Source organism: Pteropus medius, unplaced genomic scaffold, assembly GCF_902729225.1.
Source record: "Pteropus medius unplaced genomic scaffold, Ma_sr-lr_union100, whole genome shotgun sequence".
Lineage (NCBI taxonomy): Eukaryota > Metazoa > Chordata > Mammalia > Chiroptera > Pteropodidae > Pteropus > Pteropus medius.
This window is the reverse complement of record NW_024348529.1, coordinates 459,896-481,739: the sequence shown is the minus strand read 5'-3', so window position 1 is coordinate 481,739 and position 21,844 is coordinate 459,896. Positions and strand designations below refer to the sequence as shown.

General features: G+C 58.1%; 3 protein-coding genes across 12 annotated transcripts in view; 1 reads left to right on the top strand and 2 right to left on the bottom strand.

Moving 5' to 3' along the window:
- PCNT (pericentrin) overlaps nucleotides 1-3,421 on the bottom strand; it is an 88,768-nt gene extending 85,347 nt beyond the window's left edge. For 4 of the 7 annotated variants that reach the window (XM_039879785.1, XM_039879787.1, XM_039879788.1 and 1 more), the window contains exons 1-2: nucleotides 3,236-3,420; nucleotides 252-455 (exon numbers count right to left, since the gene is read on the bottom strand). Coding sequence is in view for 1 of the 7 variants with exons in the window: in XM_039879791.1 (XP_039735725.1) it covers nucleotides 252-455; nucleotides 3,236-3,289 (258 nt within the window). In the remaining 6 variants the exon portion in view is untranslated. Of the gene's footprint in view, nucleotides 1-251; nucleotides 456-2,263; nucleotides 2,924-3,235 lie in introns of those variants that run through there. The other 3 variants (XM_039879791.1, XM_039879789.1, XM_039879786.1) reach the window with 2 other exon arrangements.
- A 4,138-nt stretch (nucleotides 3,422-7,559) lies between these two features.
- On the top strand, nucleotides 7,560-14,947 carry CUNH21orf58 (chromosome unknown C21orf58 homolog). Its single transcript, XM_039879801.1, has 8 exons — nucleotides 7,560-7,792; nucleotides 8,649-8,703; nucleotides 9,070-9,395; nucleotides 9,482-9,766; nucleotides 9,887-9,998; nucleotides 13,327-13,448; nucleotides 13,547-13,956; nucleotides 14,316-14,947. Exons 1-8 carry the CDS (start codon nucleotides 7,733-7,735, stop codon nucleotides 14,359-14,361), a joined length of 1,416 nt encoding a protein of 471 aa, XP_039735735.1. The 5' UTR covers nucleotides 7,560-7,732; the 3' UTR covers nucleotides 14,362-14,947.
- Nucleotides 14,948-17,539: 2,592 nt separating this feature from the next.
- On the bottom strand, nucleotides 17,540-21,767 carry YBEY (ybeY metalloendoribonuclease). Of its 4 annotated transcripts, none has more exons than XM_039879782.1 (5): nucleotides 21,711-21,767; nucleotides 21,158-21,413; nucleotides 20,049-20,177; nucleotides 19,042-19,110; nucleotides 17,540-18,159 (listed from the first exon to the last, which is right to left on the bottom strand). In XM_039879782.1, exons 2-5 carry the CDS (start codon nucleotides 21,365-21,367, stop codon nucleotides 18,040-18,042), a joined length of 528 nt encoding a protein of 175 aa, XP_039735716.1. In that variant the 5' UTR covers nucleotides 21,368-21,413; nucleotides 21,711-21,767; the 3' UTR covers nucleotides 17,540-18,039. The 4 variants fall into 4 exon arrangements, with proteins under 4 accessions (XP_039735716.1, XP_039735718.1, XP_039735714.1 ...); XM_039879784.1 differs by lacking the exon at nucleotides 21,711-21,767 and adding an exon at nucleotides 21,545-21,696 and having other exon boundaries at nucleotides 17,540-18,169; XM_039879780.1 differs by lacking the exon at nucleotides 21,711-21,767 and adding an exon at nucleotides 21,545-21,696.
- Between the last annotated feature and the right edge of the window lie 77 nt (nucleotides 21,768-21,844).

Genomic DNA, 21,844 nt, shown 5'->3' with positions numbered 1-21,844 from the left:
AGAGTGACAGGTAGATCTGAGAACAGGTGAAGGAACACCTGTTAGGCTCCCACTTGTAAAATTTCCGTTACCAAAGCAAGCTCCAACACTGACTCTGCCTTCCAACGTCAATCCAAAATTTCTCAGAATCACACAAAGGTGAAACATTTACTAGGAGTAAAACCATGAAAACACACCCTTCTTGGAAAGTAAAATAAAACTCTTTCCTCATTTTCGATAGGCAAAAATGTGATGATGCTGAGTACGCTTACCTGAGTCGCGCCCGCCTCATCAAGGGCGCCACTGCACGCTGCGCTCTGGCGAGCATCCCCTCCTCCCAGGAGTGCGCCGCCCTCGGGGGCTACCGGCCTCTCCTCCGGGACAGGCGCAGCGACAGCCGAGCTCTTCCCCTTCGCCGTCTTTTTCTTCGAATGCGCACAGTCACCTTTTGTTTTTCTCTGTCGGAACTGAGCAAGCTGCGCAAAAACGTAGAGAAGTAGTAAAGGCAGAAGTAAGTGAGAAAAATGTAACAGAACCACCAAGTCAGCAGGCTCGTGGGGAACATGAGGCTCTGGGGTGGCTCGGTGCACTCAGCCACAGCTGGCCAGGTTCACGCCAACCACCAGATCGCTGTCCCACTGACACCTAGGATGCCAGGACCTATGCTCAGAATTGCACCCAGGTGCCTTACAGTGAAGACTGCCCGTCATGCTCATGCACCCAGGAGAGAGCGGCCGAGTGGCAGAGCGGCTTTTCTAGCTCCTGGCATTCACAGAAAAGCATTTTTAAAAATGCACCTATTTAAAGGACCGGTAGCTTAACCGAGGTATGTTTAAGGTTTAGAACTATATAAAAGCTAAAATCTCTCCCTTTTTGCCCCCATTTCTCCCCAGTCAAGGAAATACATAGCCAACTCCCTGGCCATAGACTCTGAGACAAAGTACCGAAATAGCAAAAAATTAATTAAGCCAGGTCAATCTAACATTCTCCTTTATGGAATCAGATGTTCTAGTTTTCATGACACAGCTCACCAAAGCACCAGGGACCTCCACAGAATGTCGCCCATCAAAAGGCACAACCCAGCTGTTCTGTCCCTCGAATCGGAGGTTCAGACTTTGCTCACATCCCACCCCCCCACTTACACCTTACTTAAAAGGTATGCGGTCTCACAGTGTTTGCAAAGGGCAACATCTGTTCCTTTAAATGACAACTGTGGTCACAAAAAAAAATGCGTTTAAGAAACATCTAAGTAAATGATAATGAATGTGCACAACTCACTCCTTGGGCATAAGAAAATTCCGCAAGGCCATTCTCGTGAGGAAAACCGTCTGGCAGGGCAGGTAGTGCCTTCAAAACTAGCCCCTCATCCCCTTCACGCCCCAGCCCATCAAACCTCAGCACTGCTGACGAGTCCCCTTCCTGCATCACAGCCCTCGCCTCCGGCTGCCCAACAGGAGCTATCTTGTTCCTTCCCGAGACCAGGTTAATCGTCGCCCTGGAAGCTCCTGCGAGCACATTTACTCACATTTACAGACCACAGCAAGCTCGGGGCACACACAGTGCTAAGCCCAGGCACATGCGAAGAGAGAAGAAAACAGGCCACAGCCTCCCTATTCAAACGTGTCAGAAGTTTCACCTTCACGGGAAGCTTGAACGAGGCCACTCTGTCCTCTGCCCGTCACCCTGTCATTAGATGCTACTGTTCCTGTCATTAGCTCACACCAGTCACGAACTGTTCTGAATGGTTTATTTAATGCAAGGGCCCTGTCGTTTCCCAAGGGAAGGGACGAGCAGTGAATACTTCCCACTAGCTAATCCACGGAAAACTCCCAACAGTCGACCACATCTGACCTGGAACACCGCAACGTCCTGTGGCTCTCGCTACTACTCGCTGGCACTGCAGACAGGGTCCCATTCATTTGTCCCTGACAGCGGGTCACTTTCCACAGCCACAAGAGGGTGGGGCCCAAGCCACAGCCAAAGCGTCCATGGAGGTTCTATTCTGCCACTAGAGCCCGGGGCCACTCAGCACATGGTATAATCCCGCAATATGTGCCAACCAGAACTACACCTCTGTGAAAATGTGTTAGAACAAGAACTACACCTCTGTGAAAATGTGTTAGAACAAAGATGATCAAAACGCGCCTGGAGACACGGGACTCCAGGACCACTGAGTCTGAGGCAGCATCCGCATCCCAGGGATGTAGCACACGCCCCAGGAGGCTCTGCCTGGATGTCTGGAGCTTCCCTAGGAACCCAGCATGGGGGAGTCCTCCACCCTCACCTGCTCAGAACCATCCACCTGAGTCCCAAACAGCAGGGAGGCAAGAACAGGAGCTTCTGGACGCCAGCAACATTAAGCAGTAGCAGGTCAGCGGTAGGTACTTCGCAGTATAAACAAGTCACGTGTTCCTAGACTACTACTCAGAGACCTTTTTATATTTAAAAAATATTGCAAAATTCCAAGTAAAACGAAAATCTGCAAGTACTTCAAAACGGATGAAAGCGGACGTGAGCCCTAGAGAGCGCGCCTGTCTGCCAGGACTGAGGGAAGTCACAGGCGCTCGAAGTCCTCCAGGAATCCTGAGCGCTGACAAAGTGGAGCCGTAGCAGGTACAGGTGCGCACAGGGGTGCAAGTGCGCGACGTGACGTGCTGGCTGTCCAGGAGAACGAGGACGCGCGGTGTGGTGACAGTGTCCTTCCCCTATCAGCCTGCCCTTCATTTTCTACTGGGGTCTGGATGTGTGCGGGCGGTGAGGGACGCGGAGCGTTCCTAAGCCACCACTGTCCGTTTGGGCACCTCGGACCCTGGCGGAGACTTCATGGCAACTCCAAGAAAGGCCGCCACGCCAGCTTCCCTAGAAACGCGGGAGGGCGGGGCGGGGTCCCGGCAGACACCCCCACCCCGCCCGCTGGCACCGCTCGTCCGGGCCCAGGCCGCCCCGCCCCCGGCTCGCGCGCAAGCGCAGCCCCGAGAGTCCCGGCGTGCCCAGCGACCGGCCTCCGAGAGCGGAGCCGCGCGCCCCCGGCGCCCGATTGGCTGTGACCAGGGAGGGGGCGGGCCCGGGCAGAGGGCGGCGGATTCAAGATGGCGGCGGCCAAGAGGCGGCTTCCAGCCCAGTTGGTGGAAAGGGCAAGAGTGTGGCGGCGACCCAGCCTGGCGCGTCCGCTCCTGGCAGGGGCAGTGGCGGGCACTGCAGCCCGCCCGTAAGGGTCCACACCGGGGCAGCGGGGGGAGGAGGCGCTACCGTTTACCTTCGCTCTCCCAGCCTCCACCTTTCTGCGCCGCTGCTCTTGCTCATCTTCCATGTCCCTTCAGGGCCCTGCAGGGTCGCCCGCGAGGTGACGGGGCCGATGCGGCACCGCCTTCGCTCTATTTACACTCCCTCCCCCTTCGTCCCGGCTCGCCCTCCCCTGCGACAACTGTCACGCAGACGTGAGCCCGCCCCGCGTCTGGCCCCGCCCTTGGGCGAGCACCGCCGGCCCCGCCGCCAATCAGGGCCCACGTTCCTGCCCTCGCTCCTGCGCGTTTAGGGAGGTGCGGCCCAAGCGGAGCTTCGCCCCTGCAAGCCTCTGATAGGCGCAACGATACTCCAATCAGCAGAGCGCAGTGGCCTTGGAACTCGCTGTGGTTGGTCGATTTTAAAAGAGCTGGGACACCGCCCGGTCTGCTCAGGCGCGCACGTTGGGAGATGCTATTCCGCGGTCTCCCGCGCGTGTCGCAGGAACGCCAAGGACCACGCAGCAAGAGTAGCCATTCACTTTGTCCCTGACTCGTTACTCGGTTGTTAAGCGTGGTCCCTTGGGGAGTCGAGGCCGACTCCAAAGTAGCCGGAGTGCCTGCAGAGCCCACCCCACCTTCCTCTTCAAGGAAGTGCTTCCGGGCCGCCCACTCCCGTGCCCGCCCGCATCTACCTCGTGAGCGCCCAGGGAACAGCTCCGGAGCCGGGCCCCCTTGCCTGGGAAGTTGCGACTGGCTTCGGCTGCAGTGGGCATCTCGCGTCTCCTCCCGCTCCGTCATGTCCCTCCCCTGTGTTCTCAGGGGGCTGAACCCTGGTCACTGGTGTGCTCCCTTCGCCTCTGGGGTGCTCTTTGTTCATTTCACAGTCGCAGACAGCCAGCAAGGTCGCTTGGATTCTTTTCCTATGCTTCGCTTCCCCTGTCGTGTGACCACTTCTACCTCCTTGCCTGTGGGCGCCTGGACTCACAGAGGGAGGCCAGAGTGCCAGGGCAGCCAGTTAGGAGTTCGGTGGGAATCTGGGTCAGGACCTCCAACCACACAGAGCCCAGAGTCGCAGGAACAGGAAGCCATTAAGACTGGCGCCACTCCTGGACCCATGTATTCTTCATACTGGGGACACTGTGAGATCAGTTAATGTGGCTGCCCCCAGCTTGCAGCTACTGGATGGTGCGGCATACGATCTGACCCGAGGGTCCCACCCTCGCTGTCCGCACCTTTGCCATAAAGTAGTCCCCTGGGTCAAAGAGTTTTGGGGGGACTCCATGCGGGTGGGAAGTTGTGCCTGCTGAGGCACTGCCGGCAGGAAGGACAAAGCCGTACCTGGAGCACATCTGTTCCTGTCCGACAGTCTCTGGAACCTCAGGACAGAAGGGACTCCATAGGCTGACCTGCCAAGTGGCCTGTGGTGTCCTTGAGGAGAAAAATTAGGATAAATTTTTAAATGAAAACAGCAGTTGTACCCAGTCCTAGGTCACCAGATGGAGAGAGCTGGCCAGTGAAAAGCAAAAACAGTCTCAAGTGGAAAAGAATGAAGGCTTTGAAATGTTGGGGTAAATCATTCCATGTGCTGTATTTACCACTACAATTTTGCTGTGAACCTGAAACTTCTCTAAAAAGAATAAAGTATTAAAATTTTTTTAAAAGGAGGAAAAGGAATGACTTTGGTTAATAATTCATGTTCTCTAGAAATCTGAAGTCTCATGAAATCATTATTCCTTAGCTTCAAACTTCACTCTAACTGTCCAAGAAAGAAAACAATGCAAAGTGTTTATTTCCAGCTCATGGTTTTAATTAACAATCAAATGCTGGTAGTGTAATCAAGCTCATTGAAAGCTGATAAGCTCTGATTAACTTACATTAATCCAAAGCATCTGACCTGTACATCTTGTTACTCTAGCGTAACTACCTGGGTGAGTGATGCCAACCAGTGTGGGTGCCCAGGGAACAGCAATGCTGTCACCAGGGGGTGATCTTGTTTACCTAAATGTGCCTAACATTCTGTCTTATTTTACCTTTTCTCATCACTCTCGGTAACATCTCACCATTAAAAGGAAAATGAAAGCAAAGCCCTTAAGTTAAGGTCTCTCAATAGAACACACCACATTTCAATTGCAGGATTAGGGCGCCACAGAGTCCAGGAGGATGACAAAGACTAGGTAGGAGTCACAACTCAGCAAGAGACACGGAGACCATTGAATAGACCTGTGCCTTGACTTCCCTCTGCAAGGAGTGAAAACACCCATGAAACAGCTCTGCTACAGGTCTGGGCCATTGTAGAGCTGGGTCGTATGACAGGACTTCAAAGGGGCTGCAACTAGAGAGGTGGCATGAAAAGATTGGGGTAGGTGACCGTGCAGAAGTCATCGTGGCAAATGCACTTGTGTGTCTGAGTTTCCTGTCCCATCCGCCCATGCCTGTGCCTTTACTTGAAAGGGGTGTGCATGCAGACTGTATTCTCTTTACATACTACAGTGCATCTGAACTCTGGGGACCCACGTGAATGGTTGTCCCCGCTGGCCTGGTCAGCCATCGTCAACTGTTCTCAGAACCCCAGTATCATGTCCATGGCCATTCTAGACAGGTCCTGTCATTGGGGGATACTCACCCTCAGGGATAGAAATGACCACACTCAGGTGCCGGCTGTGCCCGGTGACCTCTTCGCACAGGACAATGCGAGTTGAAGGGTAACGCGGGCTGGAGGAGCCTGACAGACACGCCTCCGCCAGGGGTCATGGTCAGCACCAATGGTGACGGGTCACGTCAATGGCAGGGACCTGCATAGGGTGTGACGAGCAGGGCACTGCCCCTCTATGGTTTCCCCCACAACAGCCCGCGTCCCCCTCCAATCAGGAGAGGTCTCCGAGCTAATCCCAGCTGAGGGGCTTCCTACAAAACGCCTGAGCAGCCCTCCTCAAGACCGTCAGGGTCATCAAAAGCAAGAGGAGCCAGAGGAGACATGATGACTAGATGTCATGTGGTGTCTTTGATGGGATCCTGGGACAGAAACAGGAGGTTAGGCAAAAGAATAAGGAAATGAACTATGAACTTTAGTTAATGCATCAGTGTTCATTGTAACAAGTGTCATACTAATTAATATGTTAACAGTAGCGGAGCCGCATTTGAGAACTCTCTGTAAATCTTCCCATCTTTTCTGTGAATCTGAAACTGTTCTGAAAACTAGTTTTTTTTAACTGTCTCACAAGCTCATACAGATGGAGATGCATCACGCCCCCCAGGGTGGCCCCCCTGATTACCTTGAGTTGCGACGTTAACCAGTTTTTGTGCAATTTGGACCTCCTGTGTGAACATTAGGGTTATGATACCTATAAAACCTAAATACTGCAGTGTAGGGGCAACTTAAGGAATTAGCCCAGTTTTGGCCATCTGATGCAAGTCTCTGGGTCTGCCGCGTTGAGGAGAGGGCGGGCCGTAAGTGCAGAGCCCTGCTCAGACCCCAGCCCTGGACTGGTCGTCATTTGCCATTCCAATTTCAACCCTGTTACATCTTCCATCATCTGTTTGACCAAGTGGTGAACCTGAAATAGAAACCCCATAGAACGAAGGGCCACCTTCTCGGTCCATGCCTGCCCTCCCTGCAGAGCACCCATTACAAAAGTCCTCCCCTACTGGGCACACACTCCCTCCTGCACCCGTGGACATGCACTCGGCCCCACGTGCCCTGGTCTGGGCAGAGGTCCTGGCTGGGCAGTTGCAGCACTGGACACATGTCTTGCCCAGAGGTATGGAGGCCTGGGCCAGTCAGTGTTCCTTGAGGGGCCAGCTAGGTGCCCTTGGGGTAGGCACACTCTGAACCCAGCCCGGAAGTCCCTGGGTGGGTCATTGGCCACCTCCCTAATGCCAACCAGAATTTCCTGAAATCTGCAGTAAGCTGGTCCCCCACCTGCCCCATGGTGTCTGGGCTCCGCTCCCATCTACTCAGAGGGTCCCTAGGAGAGGCCAGGGGTCTGCTGGCCTCCTGAAGGCAGTAAAGGATGAAGGGTGCCGGCTCCTGAGTGCAAGCGGGATGGCTACGCCACCCCTTCCCCACAAGGCTGGCCTCTTCTGGGCCTTGTCCTGGGGGAGCACATGAGTGGGTGGGGCCTGTCCTCCCCCAAGCCCGAGCTCTGCCCTTGTGGCCCCAGCTGCTGCCTACTTTTGCCCTCCCAAGAAGGCCTGCCTGGCCACACCTGGGGATGGAGGTGTTTTCAGGTAACCCCTGCGTGGGAACGAGGCAGGGCCTGGGAAGGACTCTCAGCAGAACCTGGCAACCAGGGCCTCCCTGTCTGCAGCGCCTAGCAACCGCCGGGCAGGCTGAGGACTCTGTGGTCAGGCGAGTGGGCCCTCCTGCTTGCTGGTAGAGGCCCGTCTCCAGGAGGTAAACCGAGCCTGGCTGCCAGACCCTTTGGTGGCACCAGGGCTGAGGCCGATTCTTCCTGGCCGAGCGGTGCTTTCCTGCGGACAACTGCCAGCCACGGTGACGAGCCTGAAGCATCCCCTCTTCCACTTCCAAGATGCTGGACCCCTCTGTGGCAGACCAGGTGACCCGGCTGACTCTGAAACTCTTGGAGAAGGTAACACGGCCGGCCCCAAGTTTCACGTTTTCAGCGCCTGGTTAGGGGGTGCAGCTCTAAAAGGCGACATCATCCCAGAGTGTCCCGCTCCCCAGCAGCCAGTCTCCAGTGGTCTTTAGCCTCGTGCAAAAGGGCTGGGGTCCCTTGGTTGTTCGGCTTTGTGTTTGCACAGAACTAAGTAGCGTGTTCCGGCAATCTCCACACCCACACGCCCACGGCCTGAGCACCTCTGGGGCCCCACGATGGTCCCCCAAGCAGCCTCAGAGTTTTGAGGTTTAAGGGAAAACAGCTCACCAGTGCAGACCCACAGCCATGGGGCTGGGCCAGGCAGGCAGCCTGGCAGACCCGTCCTCGCCCTGCTTTTCTATCCTTGGGGTCTGCGTAGGCCACACAGAGCAGCAGCTCGTCCGTGTCCCCACCTGTTATTCCTCTCTGCTGCCCTCACGGCCCTGCACCTCCCCCACCCCTGCCTGGGGGCCCACAGGTTGCCTTGGAGGGGCCGGCAGGGGTCGCCCCAGGATGGGCCCAGGATGGGCAGTCAGTGTGGCCAGGGACGCAGAGCTGGCCTGGGTCCAAGTCTTCAGAAAGCTGTCCGAAGGGGGTCGGACGTTTCAGAGCATCTGCCCTTAGAGAAAGGTGGGACAAGTGCATTGTATGGAAAGTGACACACGGTCCCTAAGGGGATGAGGGCCCTTGCTGCCTGACTCCTGCCCAGTCCCCTCCATCTGGGGTGCTGTTCCCTCCAGAACCTTCTGGGCCATTCCGGAGCACACAGGCAGGTGCACCACATCCCCCAAGCCCCTACACAGAGCCAGAGCCTGAGCCCATGTCCCAGCATGCTGCCATTTCCTCACAGAAGCTGGAGCAGGAGCGTGAGGATGTGGATTCTGAGAACCCGCATCTCGTGTCAGGTAAGAGCCGGGGTTTCCTGGAACCCCACGGGCTGGCGTGAGACTCGCCTTCTGCTGAGGTCCCTCTCATCCTGTCCGCGCAAGGCTGTGCTTAGTATGTGGCTTACATCCAGAACTGAGGGTTCTTGTTTCCATCTGTGTGTGCACGCACGCACGCACACACACATGCACACACACATGCACGCACCAGGAGCTCTGCGGAGTGCTTTCCTGTTGTCTCATCTTCAGTCAGCAAACCCCAGGACGGGTATACCCATCACCCCATTTTGCAGATGGGAAAGTTCAGGCCCAGGTCACCCCCAGGTCCTGGGCAGTGAGGTTGGGGTTCTGATGTCCGCCAGTTCCTCAGCACGGGTTTCCCCGCAGGAGACGAGGTGGCCCTGCACAGCGCCCTGAGGAGGAGGAAGGCCCTTCTGCAGAGGCTCCGGGTAGGCCTGGGGTGCTGTGACTGGAGCCCTGCCCCAGACAGGGCAGGGGTGGGGTCTCTGGGTCTCGGAGGCCGGTGGCTCTGGAAGGTAACGGGCACTGGGAGCCTTCAGGCCGCCGTCAGGGATGGGCTCTGTCGGGGAAGCCAAACGCCACCGGTCTGGGCCGCGCCAGCCTGTGCGTGGGCGGCCGAGCCCCCTGCTTCCACGCGCGCCGGAGGCGGAAACGCTCTGCAAGGCCGACTCCCGCTGAGTGGGGTTCTGGGGGCATAGCGGCCTCGCCCCGGCTCAGTCCACTCGCAGCAGCAGTTCTATAGTGAAGGAGGCGCTGAGGCGGCTGGAACGGAAACTAGCTCCTATTATTTGCTAAACTTAAAAAGAAGCGTTATTGTCATGTGTGCCCCGCTAAGAGGGTTCCGGGGTTCAGCAGTGGCCACACCATCCGGAGGGCGGTGGGTGGAGCAACGCGGACCCACGGGCCAGGACACGACCCCCCTCCCGTGTGGCAGGAACAGCTCCTCCTGGAAGAGCTCGCCCGTGGGGCAGTGCTGTCCCCACCGGTGTCCCCCAGGGGCGTCTACACCGCAGCTTCCCCGCCCCCGCCGGCCCCGGAGCCACTGCGCATCATCCAGCACCCGGTAGGGCTCCCTCCTAGTGACCCGGGCAGGACCGCTGCGGGCGGGCAGGCGGACAGGTGGATGCCGTAGGACGCTCCCTCCACCATACGTTCAGGTAGCCAGTTGCCTGGCCCTTCCTAGGTGCCCCAGCCTCCCGCCACCATCGTTCAGCAGCTACCTCAGCCGCCGCTCACCACGCAGACCCCTGCCGCCCAGGCCCTCCCTGCTCAGAGGTCCGGAAGTATCAAGGAAGGTGAGTGTCCCTGTTACTGTGACCGGCTGCCTTCGGAATTCTCCACTTGGTAAGCAGGACAGTCACTGAGGGTCAGCTTTGGCTAATCGGGGACTCTGTGTTACCGACAGGACAACAGCATGACTTGGGGACCGCCTCCCTGACAGATATCCTTGAGGGAGGCACAGGGGGGTGGGGGGAGGACTTGCTGTCGGGAGAGCTGGGCTCCAATCCCAGCCTGCCCAGCCGTTAGCTCTTCAAGTGCCTGGTCCAAGTGCTTCTTCTTTTTAAATTACTTTTAAATACTTGGTTTTAAAACAGCTTTCCTGAGGTGACAAAGAATAACTTGCACGTATTCGGAGTACACAGTTTGATAAGTCTTGACATAAATCGAGACCGGGAATGCCCACCATCCCACAAGCTTCCTCGCACCCCTCCACACACCCCCTTTCCGCCTCACGGGAGTCTGCTGGCGGCTTGTCACTGGGCCAGCCTGATTTTCTGTGTTCCTGCACACGCAGTCACAGAGGGCGCCGTTCTGTGTGGCCGCTGCCGCTCGACACAGCTGTAAGAGTCGCATCTTTAGCTAGGTTCCCTGCCTTGCTCAGTGGCTGAACCAGGTCCCGTATCCTTCGCCGGTAGGTGGACGTCTGGGCTGCTGCCAGTGTTCGGTCACAAGGCTGCCAAGGACGTTCACGTCTGGGTCTCCCAGGGCACACGTTTCCAGTCTTTGGGCTAAATGTCCAGGAGTGGAACGGCCGAGTCATGAGGCAGGTGTGTGTGTGCGACTTTTCAAAAAACTGCCATAATGTTTCCAGCGTCTGTCCGGCCGAGTATGCAGATCCAGCCCCTCCACATCCGTGAGCCCGCGGTCGGCTTTTCAACCTTGGCCGTCTCAGTGGGCAGTGCTAGGTCACCGTCGTTTTGTCTGCATTTCCCCAGTGACCCACGCTGCTGGGAGACTTGAGTGCACGGACCTGTGTTCTCAGTTCTGCTCCATTACCGCAGCGCGTCCTGCACCGCGGCAGGGGCCAGGCCCAGTCCCGGGGAGCAGCTCGCACACGCCGTGGCCGCAGGACGGCCCTCTCGCAGTGGCGACTCTGCCAGCCTTCCCTCTCGCTCGTTGATTTCTCCACGTGGCAATGGGTGTCTGAATGTCCCTCCTTTTTACGGCCGAGAGTGTCCATGTGTGGTCCAGGTGTGGATGGACCTCGCTCTGCTTCTCTGTTCATCCGTCCACGCATACTTGGGTTGCTTTCATTCCATCTCGAAATCCTTAACTTAGTCACATCCGCAAGATCCCTCCAGCCCTGTAAGGAGATAGGATCACAGATTCTGGGCATTTGAGCGTGGACATTGCTGGGGGCCACTGTCCAGCCTGCCACACTGTCCAGTTACACTGTTAGCCCGCAGATTGTGGGCCCGTTCTCTTTGGGGCTGGGGGTCCTGTTCTTTCCAGTGGAGCCACTACGGCAGTGCCGTTGTCACCTTCTGCTGAAGGGACGTGCCTGGGAATGAGACGGCGGGCCAGGAGGCCGTGCCGGGCCGTCTTTCTGAGCCGCGCCTCCCATCTGCACGCTGCCAAGGGAAGGAGGGTTTCAGTGACCACAGCATTTCACCGAAGCTCGGTGTGTTGAGTTTTCCGTCTTTCTGACCTGGGAGGCGTGTCGTGGAAGCTCACTCTGGTTTTCCTTTTCCTCTCGCCTTTCCATACATTTATTAGCTGTTTGAATCTCCTTTTCGTGAGCTGCCTGTTTGAGTATTTTGCCCATTTTTCTTCCAGGCCATCCACCTCTCGCTGATTTCTAGGACTCCTTTACGTGCTCCCGGTGGGTCCTTTTGGACACACATGGACTGCAAATGCCAAGTCCTTTTTGTGGCCCCTCCACTCCTCATGGTGCCTTTGGGTGAACAGAAGAGCTTGGTTTCCAGGCTTTTCTTTCACGGGTAATGGCTTCGGTGTCTCGGTTTCAGGCGGTGTCACCGTAACCCAGCGGCACGTTTTCTCCTGCAGCTTTGTCTGCCTTTCCCGTTTGGATTTCCAAGCCATCGGGGGGATCTGCGTGTGCTGTGTTAGGGGCCAGTGCTATTTTTTTGCCATGGACATCAGGTTGGCCCTGTGCCATTTTCTGACGACTCTGTCCCACTGCACTGACATGTCCCTTCATTGTGAGGCTGAAGCAAACGGCATGAGTCCATTTCTGTGCCCTCCTGCCATCGACTGTCAGTGGGAGTCCTGCTGGCCTCACTGGGGATGTGTCCTCCTTGGAGAGCTTCTGCTGCCATTGCTGGATGGGGCTGCCTGTCCGCCTCCTGGTCCTGCACGCGGGGCCCAGATTGAGCTGCCGCAGGAATCTGGCTCTGTTTCAGCCGGGTTCTCCAAGGGGGCGGAGCCAGCAGGACACGCGCACAGAGAGAAAGACATACTTTAGGGAAATGGCTGTTTGGTTACGGAGGCCGGCTAGTCCAAAATCTGCAGATGGGCTGGCCGGCTCGGGACCTGGGAGGAGCTGAGGGTTCCTGTTTGATTGACTGGGAGTGCGAGTAACCCTTGGGTGAGGCTGACATTGTCTGGAGGAAACACCAAATCCCCAGGCCGTGTGTTTACGTGTTTCACAGGGTCCATGCTGGCAAAGGTTACACACTGCGTAGCACCCAGAGTTGAGACCATGTTCGTTTCCTGGAGCTGCTGTAACAAAGCACCATAAGCCAGGTGGCTTAAACAGTCTGGAGGCCACAAGTCCAACATCAAAGTGTTGCAGGGCTGCACTCCCCCGGGGTGGGGGGCGGGGGCAGGGTCTGTCCTGCCTCTGCCAGCAGTGGCTCCAGGCTCCTGGGCTTGTGCACGGGGCCCCACGGGGCCTTCTCTGTGTTGTGTCTCTGTGTCCCCTCCTGCCATCATCTCCCTCTGCTTGTCTCTTAAGAAGACACTTTGATTGGATTTGGGGCCCATCTAATAAGCCAGGAAGATCTCGTCTCCAGGTCCTTAATTACATTTCTGCAGACCTTTTTTCCAAATAAAGGCTCATTCTGAGGCGGTGGACACATGTTTCGGGGGCCACCACGTGGCTCAGGTGGACTTGAGGAGTCCGCTGGCAGGGAGGCAAAGTGGGGCCACCTCTCAGGAGCCCATGGGACTGTACCCACACGTCACAGCACACACACTTTGCACATGGAGGTTCCATGTCTCAGGTGTCCCCAGACCTGCGGGGGCTTGGACCCCTGTGCTGGTAGCTCTGTGGCTTGTGATGCTCTACACCTGTTCTGACAAATAGTCTGCTCTGAAACTCTGGTCTCTGGGGCCCTATGAGGACGAGCTGTCCGCGATGACTGCCCCCTCTCCCTGCAGACATGGTGGAGATGCTGCTGCTGCAGAGTGCACAGATGCACCAGGTCATCATGCACAACCTGATGCTCCAAGCCCTGCCCCTGCCAGTGCCGGTGCCTCCCCGGGGGCACCCCACCCCGCAGGTAGGCTCGGCCTGGAGCAGATGCCAGGCGAAGGACCAGAGGACCTGGGTGGCTCCCGCCTTGGAAGCTGAGCATCCATGTGGCTCTGAGCAGCACAGTTTGGGCTCTGGGGTCTGTGGTCAGCAGTGAGGCCCCCAGCACTCTGGTCCCCAGATGAGGGATCCTCCTCTTCTGTCCCCTCCTCTCCCAGCCTTGCCCGTCCTGGGAACGGTGGAGGGGAAGGGGGGCCTGGTGGCTGGCCTGTAGGAAAGGACTCGTGCGTGCTGTGCCAGGACCTGCCACGGGCTCCCCCTGCTGGCCTGAGAGCGGAGAGGCAGAAGCTGCCCCACGTACACCACCACCATTACTACGCGCCCCCAGCTCCGCTGCAGGTGACCCCTGCGCCCGGCTTGCCTGTGCCATACCCTGCATGGTCCCCGGCGGTCTCAGCTGCCACCCTCCCACCAGCCGCCAGCTTCCTGCCTACTGTACGCCACGTGGCCGGCCCCTCAGCCACTGCCCTTAGCCCGTGAGTCCTGGCAGGGCTCAAGGCCACCTTCCTGGCTCTGCAGGGGAGGACCCCGGGGCCTGGGTCACCCTCACCACCCCTGCCGACGGGCCAGGACAGATGGTCTACGTGAGGTCCGTGGGCCGCAGCGGGGGATCCAGCAAGGAGCTTGAAGAGGCCCTGCCATGTCCCAGAGGGATGTAGCTGGGACCACGGCAGCATCCTGGGGAAGCCACCTGCGGCTTAAGTCATTTGTCCAATCCAGCCGGGGTGGCCCGGGGTGGTGTCCAGTACGAGCACAGCAGCAGGACTCACCTGCAGGTGGTGCCTGGGGACCAGACCAGGCAGTTCCGACACCTGACATCTTGCCTTCCCTTTAGGGTAGCGTCCGATGGCGTGCTGCCTGCACAGGCTCCCGGCCTGTGAGCCCCAGAGCCACCTGGTCCTTGTCCTCCCAGCCAGGGCCTGGTTGAGAAAGCCGGCGAAAGCCGGGCAGTGGTCCCTGGACACCGGACTCTGAGGCTCATGAGGAAGCACTGAGATTCCGGCGGCGATGCAGCCGGAGCCACAGGGGAGAGGAGGGTCGTTAGCCACGCGAAATGCAAACCTTCCTGCGGGAGGAACAGCCTAACGAAGTCAGACAGAACGAGAGCGGGGGTGGGGACAGAGACGTGCCCGGTCGGACCTGTGGCGCCCGGCTTCCCGGGGCACGAAGCAGCAGGAGCTGCAGCCTGCTTCTCCTCCAGAGGCCTGGGGAGCCGGCGCTCTGCCCCAGCTGCTTCGAGAACCACGTGAACCAGCTACCTTTTCTCTTTCTTTGCTTGTTGGTGTTTTTTTCTGGGCTCTCTTGATGTTTTAATGCTGTTTGCAAGTCGATGTCATGTTTAGCATTGCACATGCTTTCGTGGCCCCTTTGGGGTGAATTATCTGTCTCCCTGAGCTCTGCACAGCCCACCGCTCCTTCCTCCTGCTGTGGGAGACCCCCGCTCCTCCTTCCTGCGTGGGAGACCCCCACTCCTCCCTCCTGCTGTGGGAGACCCCTGCTCCTCCCTCCTGCGTGGGAGACCCCCGCTCCTCCCTCCTGCTGTTTGCTCCCCTCCGTGCCCTCTACGCACAGAGCACTTCCCTGTGACGCTGCTGGGCACGCGTCCGGGCTTCCCCCACGGGCAGTTCTGAGACTCCCGCTGGCACCCTATGACTCACCCAGTTCCCACCCTATCTGCCCGGAGAGACCGTCAGACCCCACGGAATGCAGCCCAGTCCCACGAGTCTGTCCCTCTGCCCCCATCACTTTCGACGCCCACCACAAACCCACGCTGTCACCCGTGCTTCTGGCCTTCAGCTTCAGGTCGGAGGTCCCCAGGACCCCTCAATGGCTGCAGCAGCTCACACAGCTCAGTGAAACACCTGCCTGTACTCGCCAGCTTGTTGAGGACGTGGTTTAGGACACAGACGAACAGTCCGATGAAGAGACACTCAGCGAGGCGCGGGGGTCCCGGGTGCCGGGCCCCGTCCCCGTGGGGTTGGGGGCCTCTCCCTTCCGGTGCGGGTGTGCCCCACGGTGCTGCTGGGGTTACGGGGCTTCCTCTGTGGGCCCCGTCCACCATACACACCTCAGTCCCCAGCCCCGCCCCGCTCCCCTGTGGAGGGCGGGGCGGAGCTGAGAGTTCCCAGCCTTTATCACAGCTCCCTTTCTGGTGACCAGGCCCCATCCAGGAGCCACCCAGAGTCACCTCATGAGGACGAAAGAGGCTCCTGGCACCAAGAAATCCCACGGGATTTAGGAGCTCGGTGCCGGAAGCTGGGGGCAGAGACCAGTATATATGTCTCTGCATCTCAAACATGGCTTTGCTGGGTCAGTGGGCATGAAGAACCATGTACCTGCATGCAGAGTCGGGTGCTGTGGACCAGGGCGACACACAGTGGGCGGGCCTGTGGGAGGGCGCGGCCACACCTGAGGTGGGCACATTCCCCCTTGGTCCCTCTTGGGCCAGCCTGGGGAAGCTGAAGAGGTCTGAGTGGGCCCCGGAAGTGGAGTGGGGCTGCCTGGGAGGGGGTCCTGGGTCCAGGTGCCTGGTGCATAGTGGCCGGGGCCTTTGACACTGTGATACGAGAAACACGGAGCTGGGCTGTGTCCTGGTCCCTGGCAGAGCTTCTCAAACCCTGTAATCCTGGGGTGACGGTGTGGGAGGCACAGCTTGTTATTCCCAGTGGGACCTTCCAGCCACACCTAACATGATGCTAATTAGCAGACCTGGGGCCTCAGGGTGGAGGCTGGTCGCCAAGGGAACCACCACAGAGGAGAGAGCTGGACCTTGCAGCCCCATCCTGACCCTCAGGCTGAGTCAGTCGCCAATAGCCAGCGATGGTCCATCCTGTCTCGGTGGTGGGACCTCTGTAAACACCAGGATGATAGGGCTGGTGACCGTGGGGGTGGTGGGGACAAGCCTCTGTGTCAGGACCCTCCTAGGCCTCGCCCTGTGTGCCCCTCATCGGGCTGTCACCTGCAGCCCCAGTAACAACGGGCGTTTGCCCGGATTCTGTGAGCCAGTCTCACAAATTATTGAGCTGGAGGAGAGGGTTGTGGGAAACGCTGATTTGTAGCAAAGTTGGGTACCCCCAGTCGGGAGTAGGGGTCAGTCTTGTAGGACTGAGCTGTAACTCGTGAAGTCTGCACCAACTCCGCTGCAAACAGTTTTCTCTGAACGGCTGAGCCCTGAGCCCCATGGTGGGTGCCCGCCTGTGCGAGATGGCAGGTGTTCAACGTGAAAGCCCTGTGAAGTGGGCACTGTGCGGCGGGCCGGAGCCTCGGCTGTCATGGGCCTGCTGCGGCTCGGGGACTTGGGTCTTCCCGGCACACTTGGGAGCTGGGTCTGGGTACATGCAGGACAGAGGGCCGCGGGGCCCATGGCCTCCTGGAGCAGGAGGGACCTGTGGGTGAACACTGGGTCCGTGGACATGCCGTGGCCAGGACAGCAGGGCACCGGTGCCCGGGGGAGGAGGCGGCGTGGCAGCCCCACGATCGGGCAGCAGGCGACGGCTGCTGGTGGGATGGGGTGGCCTTTCCCAGATTTAGGTCACAAGGACACTGGGCCACATCCCCTATTTTCAAGGATGTAGTAAAACCTTGGAGTCAATTAGGAAAAAGAAAAACCAATGGGAAAATGGGCACAGACAGCAGCAGTCACCTCACAGCAAAGGGGACACCAGTGAAGAGGGTCCCTGGTGACAGGAGAAGCGCAGAATGGCCGCAGCGCGTGCACGGGCATGCGTCCGAGTGGAGTGGTAGGGGTGTGCCCGGTCAAGGTCTAGGCCCCGAGTCGTGCTACAGGCTGTGGGGGGAGGGTGACTTGGCGTCACCCCGAAAGCCGGACCTCGCACCCTGGCACCCCCAGACCGCGTCTGTGCCCCAGACGTGACAGGACAAGCAGGCCTCAGGACGCCTCCTAAGGATTCTGGAGCCGAGAGCTTTCTGAGTCTCTGCGTTGACTTTAAACTGGCTACAAGCAGGCTGTGTGAAGCCAACGGTGACCCAGGAATAGCACAGGTCCGGGTCCCTGTCCCCAAGGGCCAGGGCAGTGCAGGCTGAGACGGGACACAGATCCAGAGGTGAACACGGTTCCATGTTTCTAAAATTGACTCATGGGGGAAACCGAATTCTCGGACTCACGGCACCACCGGGTTTTAGGGCCAAAGAGGATCCTCAGGAGACTGCTGTGGCCATGATGTCTTCGCAGTCAGTGGGTGGTGCAGGAGGGCGGGCCCAGTGACTGTCCCCTCCCCTCCCACCATACACCCCCCCCGGGCTGTGTTCCCTGCTCTGGAGGTGCTGCAGAGGCAGGACAGAGAGAAAGGCCTCCTCACTGAAGGCAGGACCGGGGAGGGGCAGCCAGACGTGCCACCACGCCTTCTGCGAGCTTTGAGCTGTTTTATTCACAGCGCTGAGAGCGACATGTCTGCTATTCTTGGCAGACACAGACAGGTTTCCCTTGTACTTTAGGAAACAGTCGATCCACCGGGGAATCTAGTCCCTGCAGGGGCCGCCACCAGCAGGGCCTTCAGTCTGCACCCCGACCCTCAGGGCCCAAAGGGTGGGGCTGTCTCCTATCCGCAAGGTGTCCCTGTGTCCCCCTGATCATCAGAAGGGCCCCCGCTCAGGGGCTGCAGCCTGGCCCCCAGGCGCCGGCCCAGCTCCTCCAGAATCTGCTTCTCCTTCTGGTGCATCTGAAAGAAACTGACAGAGCTCGTGTGCCCCAGGGCCTTGGCCGCAGTGTGCCCGCACAGGGAGGCCAGGCCCCGGTCCCGCTCACTGTCGGCCCCTGTGCGGGGCGTGCCACAGGCCAAAGGATGCTGGGGGCCAGGCTGGGCTGCTGGTCTTGGTGGGGAAGAGGACCCGCCTGGGGTTGCGGGATGGGTCAGAAGGACGCAGGAGTACTGATGGACAGATGCCCCTCCTGGGGGAAGGAGCGGTCAGGGCTGGGGGGGCTGGGGTCCCTGGAGGACGCACCATGCCATGCGGGAGGGACGGAGGTGACATCTGCCAGCCTGTGGGTTGTAAAGGTGGGGGCTGAGGAGAGGCAAAGTGGTCACAGCAGGGTCAACGACCAGGAGGGGAGTTAGGGCCAGGGAGTGGCAGGTGAAGACGCTGCCTACGGTGGCCGTAGGCCAGGGAGAGGACAAGTGCATCCGGACTTCTTTGCTAATGAGGTTTCTGATGCTTCTCAGAGAACCTGACTGATGACAAGCACAGTCTGAGTTGAACACAATGTGGCCCTTCCAGGAGACCACCCGGCAGTGACCCCCGCGACAGGCCTCTGTCAGAGGCCTGCTTCCAGCTGACAGATACTGTCACAATTTCTCTTGTGAAGGTTTTTAAGCATCAACCCGCTAGAATTTCATAGAATTTTCAGAATTCAGTCTCTCTGCTCAGACCTTCCTTTCAACAATGACTTAGTAAGAGTTGACAACACTTGGGGACACTGTGAGTCTTTTCTATAAAGCAGGTATTATAAAACACCTTGTTTTACTGTCCTTCCCAATTTTGGTTGTCATCGCTGACAGCCAGGGACAGGTTGGGCAGTCCTGGCTGTGGGACACGACACTTACCTTCTGCCACTCAGCCTCCGTGTTGTGTGTGAAGCCCAGTAGGTGACAGAGCCCATGGGTGGCGGTCACCTGTTGGAACAATTAAAAAGACGCCTCAGGGGCTGGTTGTGACCAACCATGAGCTGGGGAGGAAAAGGAGGGAGTGCTCAGCCCGTGCCCGCCGGGGCTCAGGTGCCTGCTCTGGGCGCAGGCAGCGCCGCCGGTGGGCGGGCGGTGAGGACACGCACTAGTGGGGTTCGGAGAGCAGCAGGCAGGCCGCGGCCCACTGCCGGTGTGAAGACCAGGACCTCCTCTGAGGTGGGCTGGCAGGAGCAGCAGTTATTGCCTGAGGGGACAGCTGCTCTTCAGGTTAGGGGGAGAGGGGGACGGGGGTAGCTGCAGGGTACCTGGGAGCCAGAGTGGCCTGGCCCTGTGCAGGGGAACGAGGGTCCTAGGAGTGTGGCCTCAAGAGGTTTCTGTTGCAGGGAGTGACAGCAGATGTCTGCAACTTCCCCCAGCTCACGGGGGCACAGTTGCTGGCCACAGAGATCCCAGGGCTGGACTGTGCTGACCAGTCCTGCCTACGCTATTTCCTGTCACTCGGGGAGAATGGACAACCCCCCACACACCTGCTCACACCTATCTCTGCTTCAAGTCACACGGAAGCACTAAGGCTCCAAATGTAACTCAGGGTGTGGCTACTGGGCCAAAGGAAGACCCCTCAGTCGAATCTGTGGGGAAGTTAGGGTACGACTCAATCACACACGCCACTTTTGGAACACTCACCGCTTTATACTTTACATCAAGCTGAGGGGCACAGAGCTGGAAAGTCCTGGCCCCTAGAATCCCTGTCATGCCGTGGTCCCTGTCTGCCCCTCCCCAACATTGCCGCAGGGCACGCAGACCCCCAGTCCTCCTCTCTCCACAAGCCTCGACCCACACGTGGGAGACAGTGTGCCCACGTGGGGTGGGGGGCATCGCAAACCTCTTCCCATGACCTAGACCTGCCCCCCGGTGTTTCCACTTACGGTCAGGACATCATAGTAGTCCTCGTGTTCTCTGCACTGCTGGAAGATATACTCCACGCCGAGGAAAATGTCCCCCAGGTTATAGTCGTCTGGAAAAGCAGGCTGGGGAATTCCGCCTGCTTTCAGATTCTGCAAATGAGATGCAGACTGGGAGAACACCCCTCAGGAGCACCCCCGCCGCGGGCTACACAGTTTGCACTGGAAGGCCCCGTGGTCTCACTAGGCCTCTGGTAGAGAGGGGACTGCTGAGCCTCTAGCGCGAGTCACCCAAGATGTTCCCTCTTGTCAAATGAGTTACTCCCCGTTTCTTTCATCTTTCCCCATGCACAATCACAGACCTACAGCTCCTAGGAGGCAAACCACCACATGGATATTCCATTTCTGTTCCTTCTGCTGGGTATTTTGTCCAAAACTAACAACCTTCCACATTTTCCTACTTAAGGACCATAAAGTCCAATCCACTCAACTGAGTTCTGTTCACGCTGTCTGTCACATACGGCTGCATATTTAGAGTGTTATTGTTTTTTCTTGTCGTTGCAGAAAATAAGTGAACATTTTAATGCATCTTTGTATTACATTTAACATTTTATCGTCTTCCTTCTGCTGATGTATTTCCGTAGGTGGGAAACTAGGGGATTAAACAGTACATATGCTATAGATGCTTCTGAAGTGAGCTGCCAAGATGCTTTCCAAAACCAGTCGCTCAAATTTATGCTGCTGTTAACCGTGTGTAAAGCTTTGAATGAACCGCTTACGTGAGACAGTAACCTGACAGCTATCTCGTACTGTTAAAATAGTAACTCGAATCTGTTCTTTTACTTAGTGTTATTAAAATTCCCTAACCCTATTCATGATTGATTGTTTGTTATTGATTACATTCAAAACTGCAGAAGCCCTGCACTACTAGTTCACTGGTGGCAGCAGTAGCCGGGAGGGGCTGGGTTCCCTTTTCTCCTCCAGCGATGGGCACTGATCAATGGGGCTGAACTCTGCTTCTGTATACTTGAAAGTCTTCCAAATAAAAGTAGAAAACCACATCTGTAGTATGATGAACACAGGAAATCTGCCCTGGATGGTAGGCTAGACAAGGCGAGGAGAACGAGTCTCACCTCATGAAATGGAAAAGCGAGCACATCGGTTGGGGCGTCTTTCTCTCTGTACATTCTGTTTATGCGCCGAACTCTCTCGTTGTCGACGCAGATGATCCCCAGGTCGAACTTCTGGACCCCCAGAATCGCCCGCAGCATCTCCACCCTGCGGCGCAGCGGCGCCCTGCGGATGGGGACGGCGCGCTGCAGGTTTCTAAGCACCAGGCTCATCAGAACCGCCAGGGGCCCTCAGGAGCATCCGCCAAGGCGCCTGTGGCTGAAGTTCGAGAGAAGGCAGATCAGTGCTAGGAAGCGACAAGGAAGTCTGGAAAAACACACACGCGCGCACAATCAGGTCATTTTGTTCGGCGTAATTCACCGAGAAGTTTACAGAAATTTCCATTTCACCGTAAAGATGTAAAAATGAAGGAGTAGGAAACGAAGCCCCACAGTCGGGCGTCCCAGAGGGGACAACGACGGCCACAGGAAATTCGGCTGGCGGAAAAGAAAGGGCCGTTGACAGTGAGCGGAGGCCGGGTCCAGTTCGGAGAGAGGAAGCCGCCGGCGCACGTACCGGGGCGGAAGCCGGCGACCAGGGCCCGGACTCCGCGCACCGGAAGCCCCGCCGCCGGCGCCGCCGCCCGGCCGGAGAGCGGAACCCGAGCGCGCGGGGCGCGGGCGGGGTCGGGCCGCGCGGGGAGGACCGGA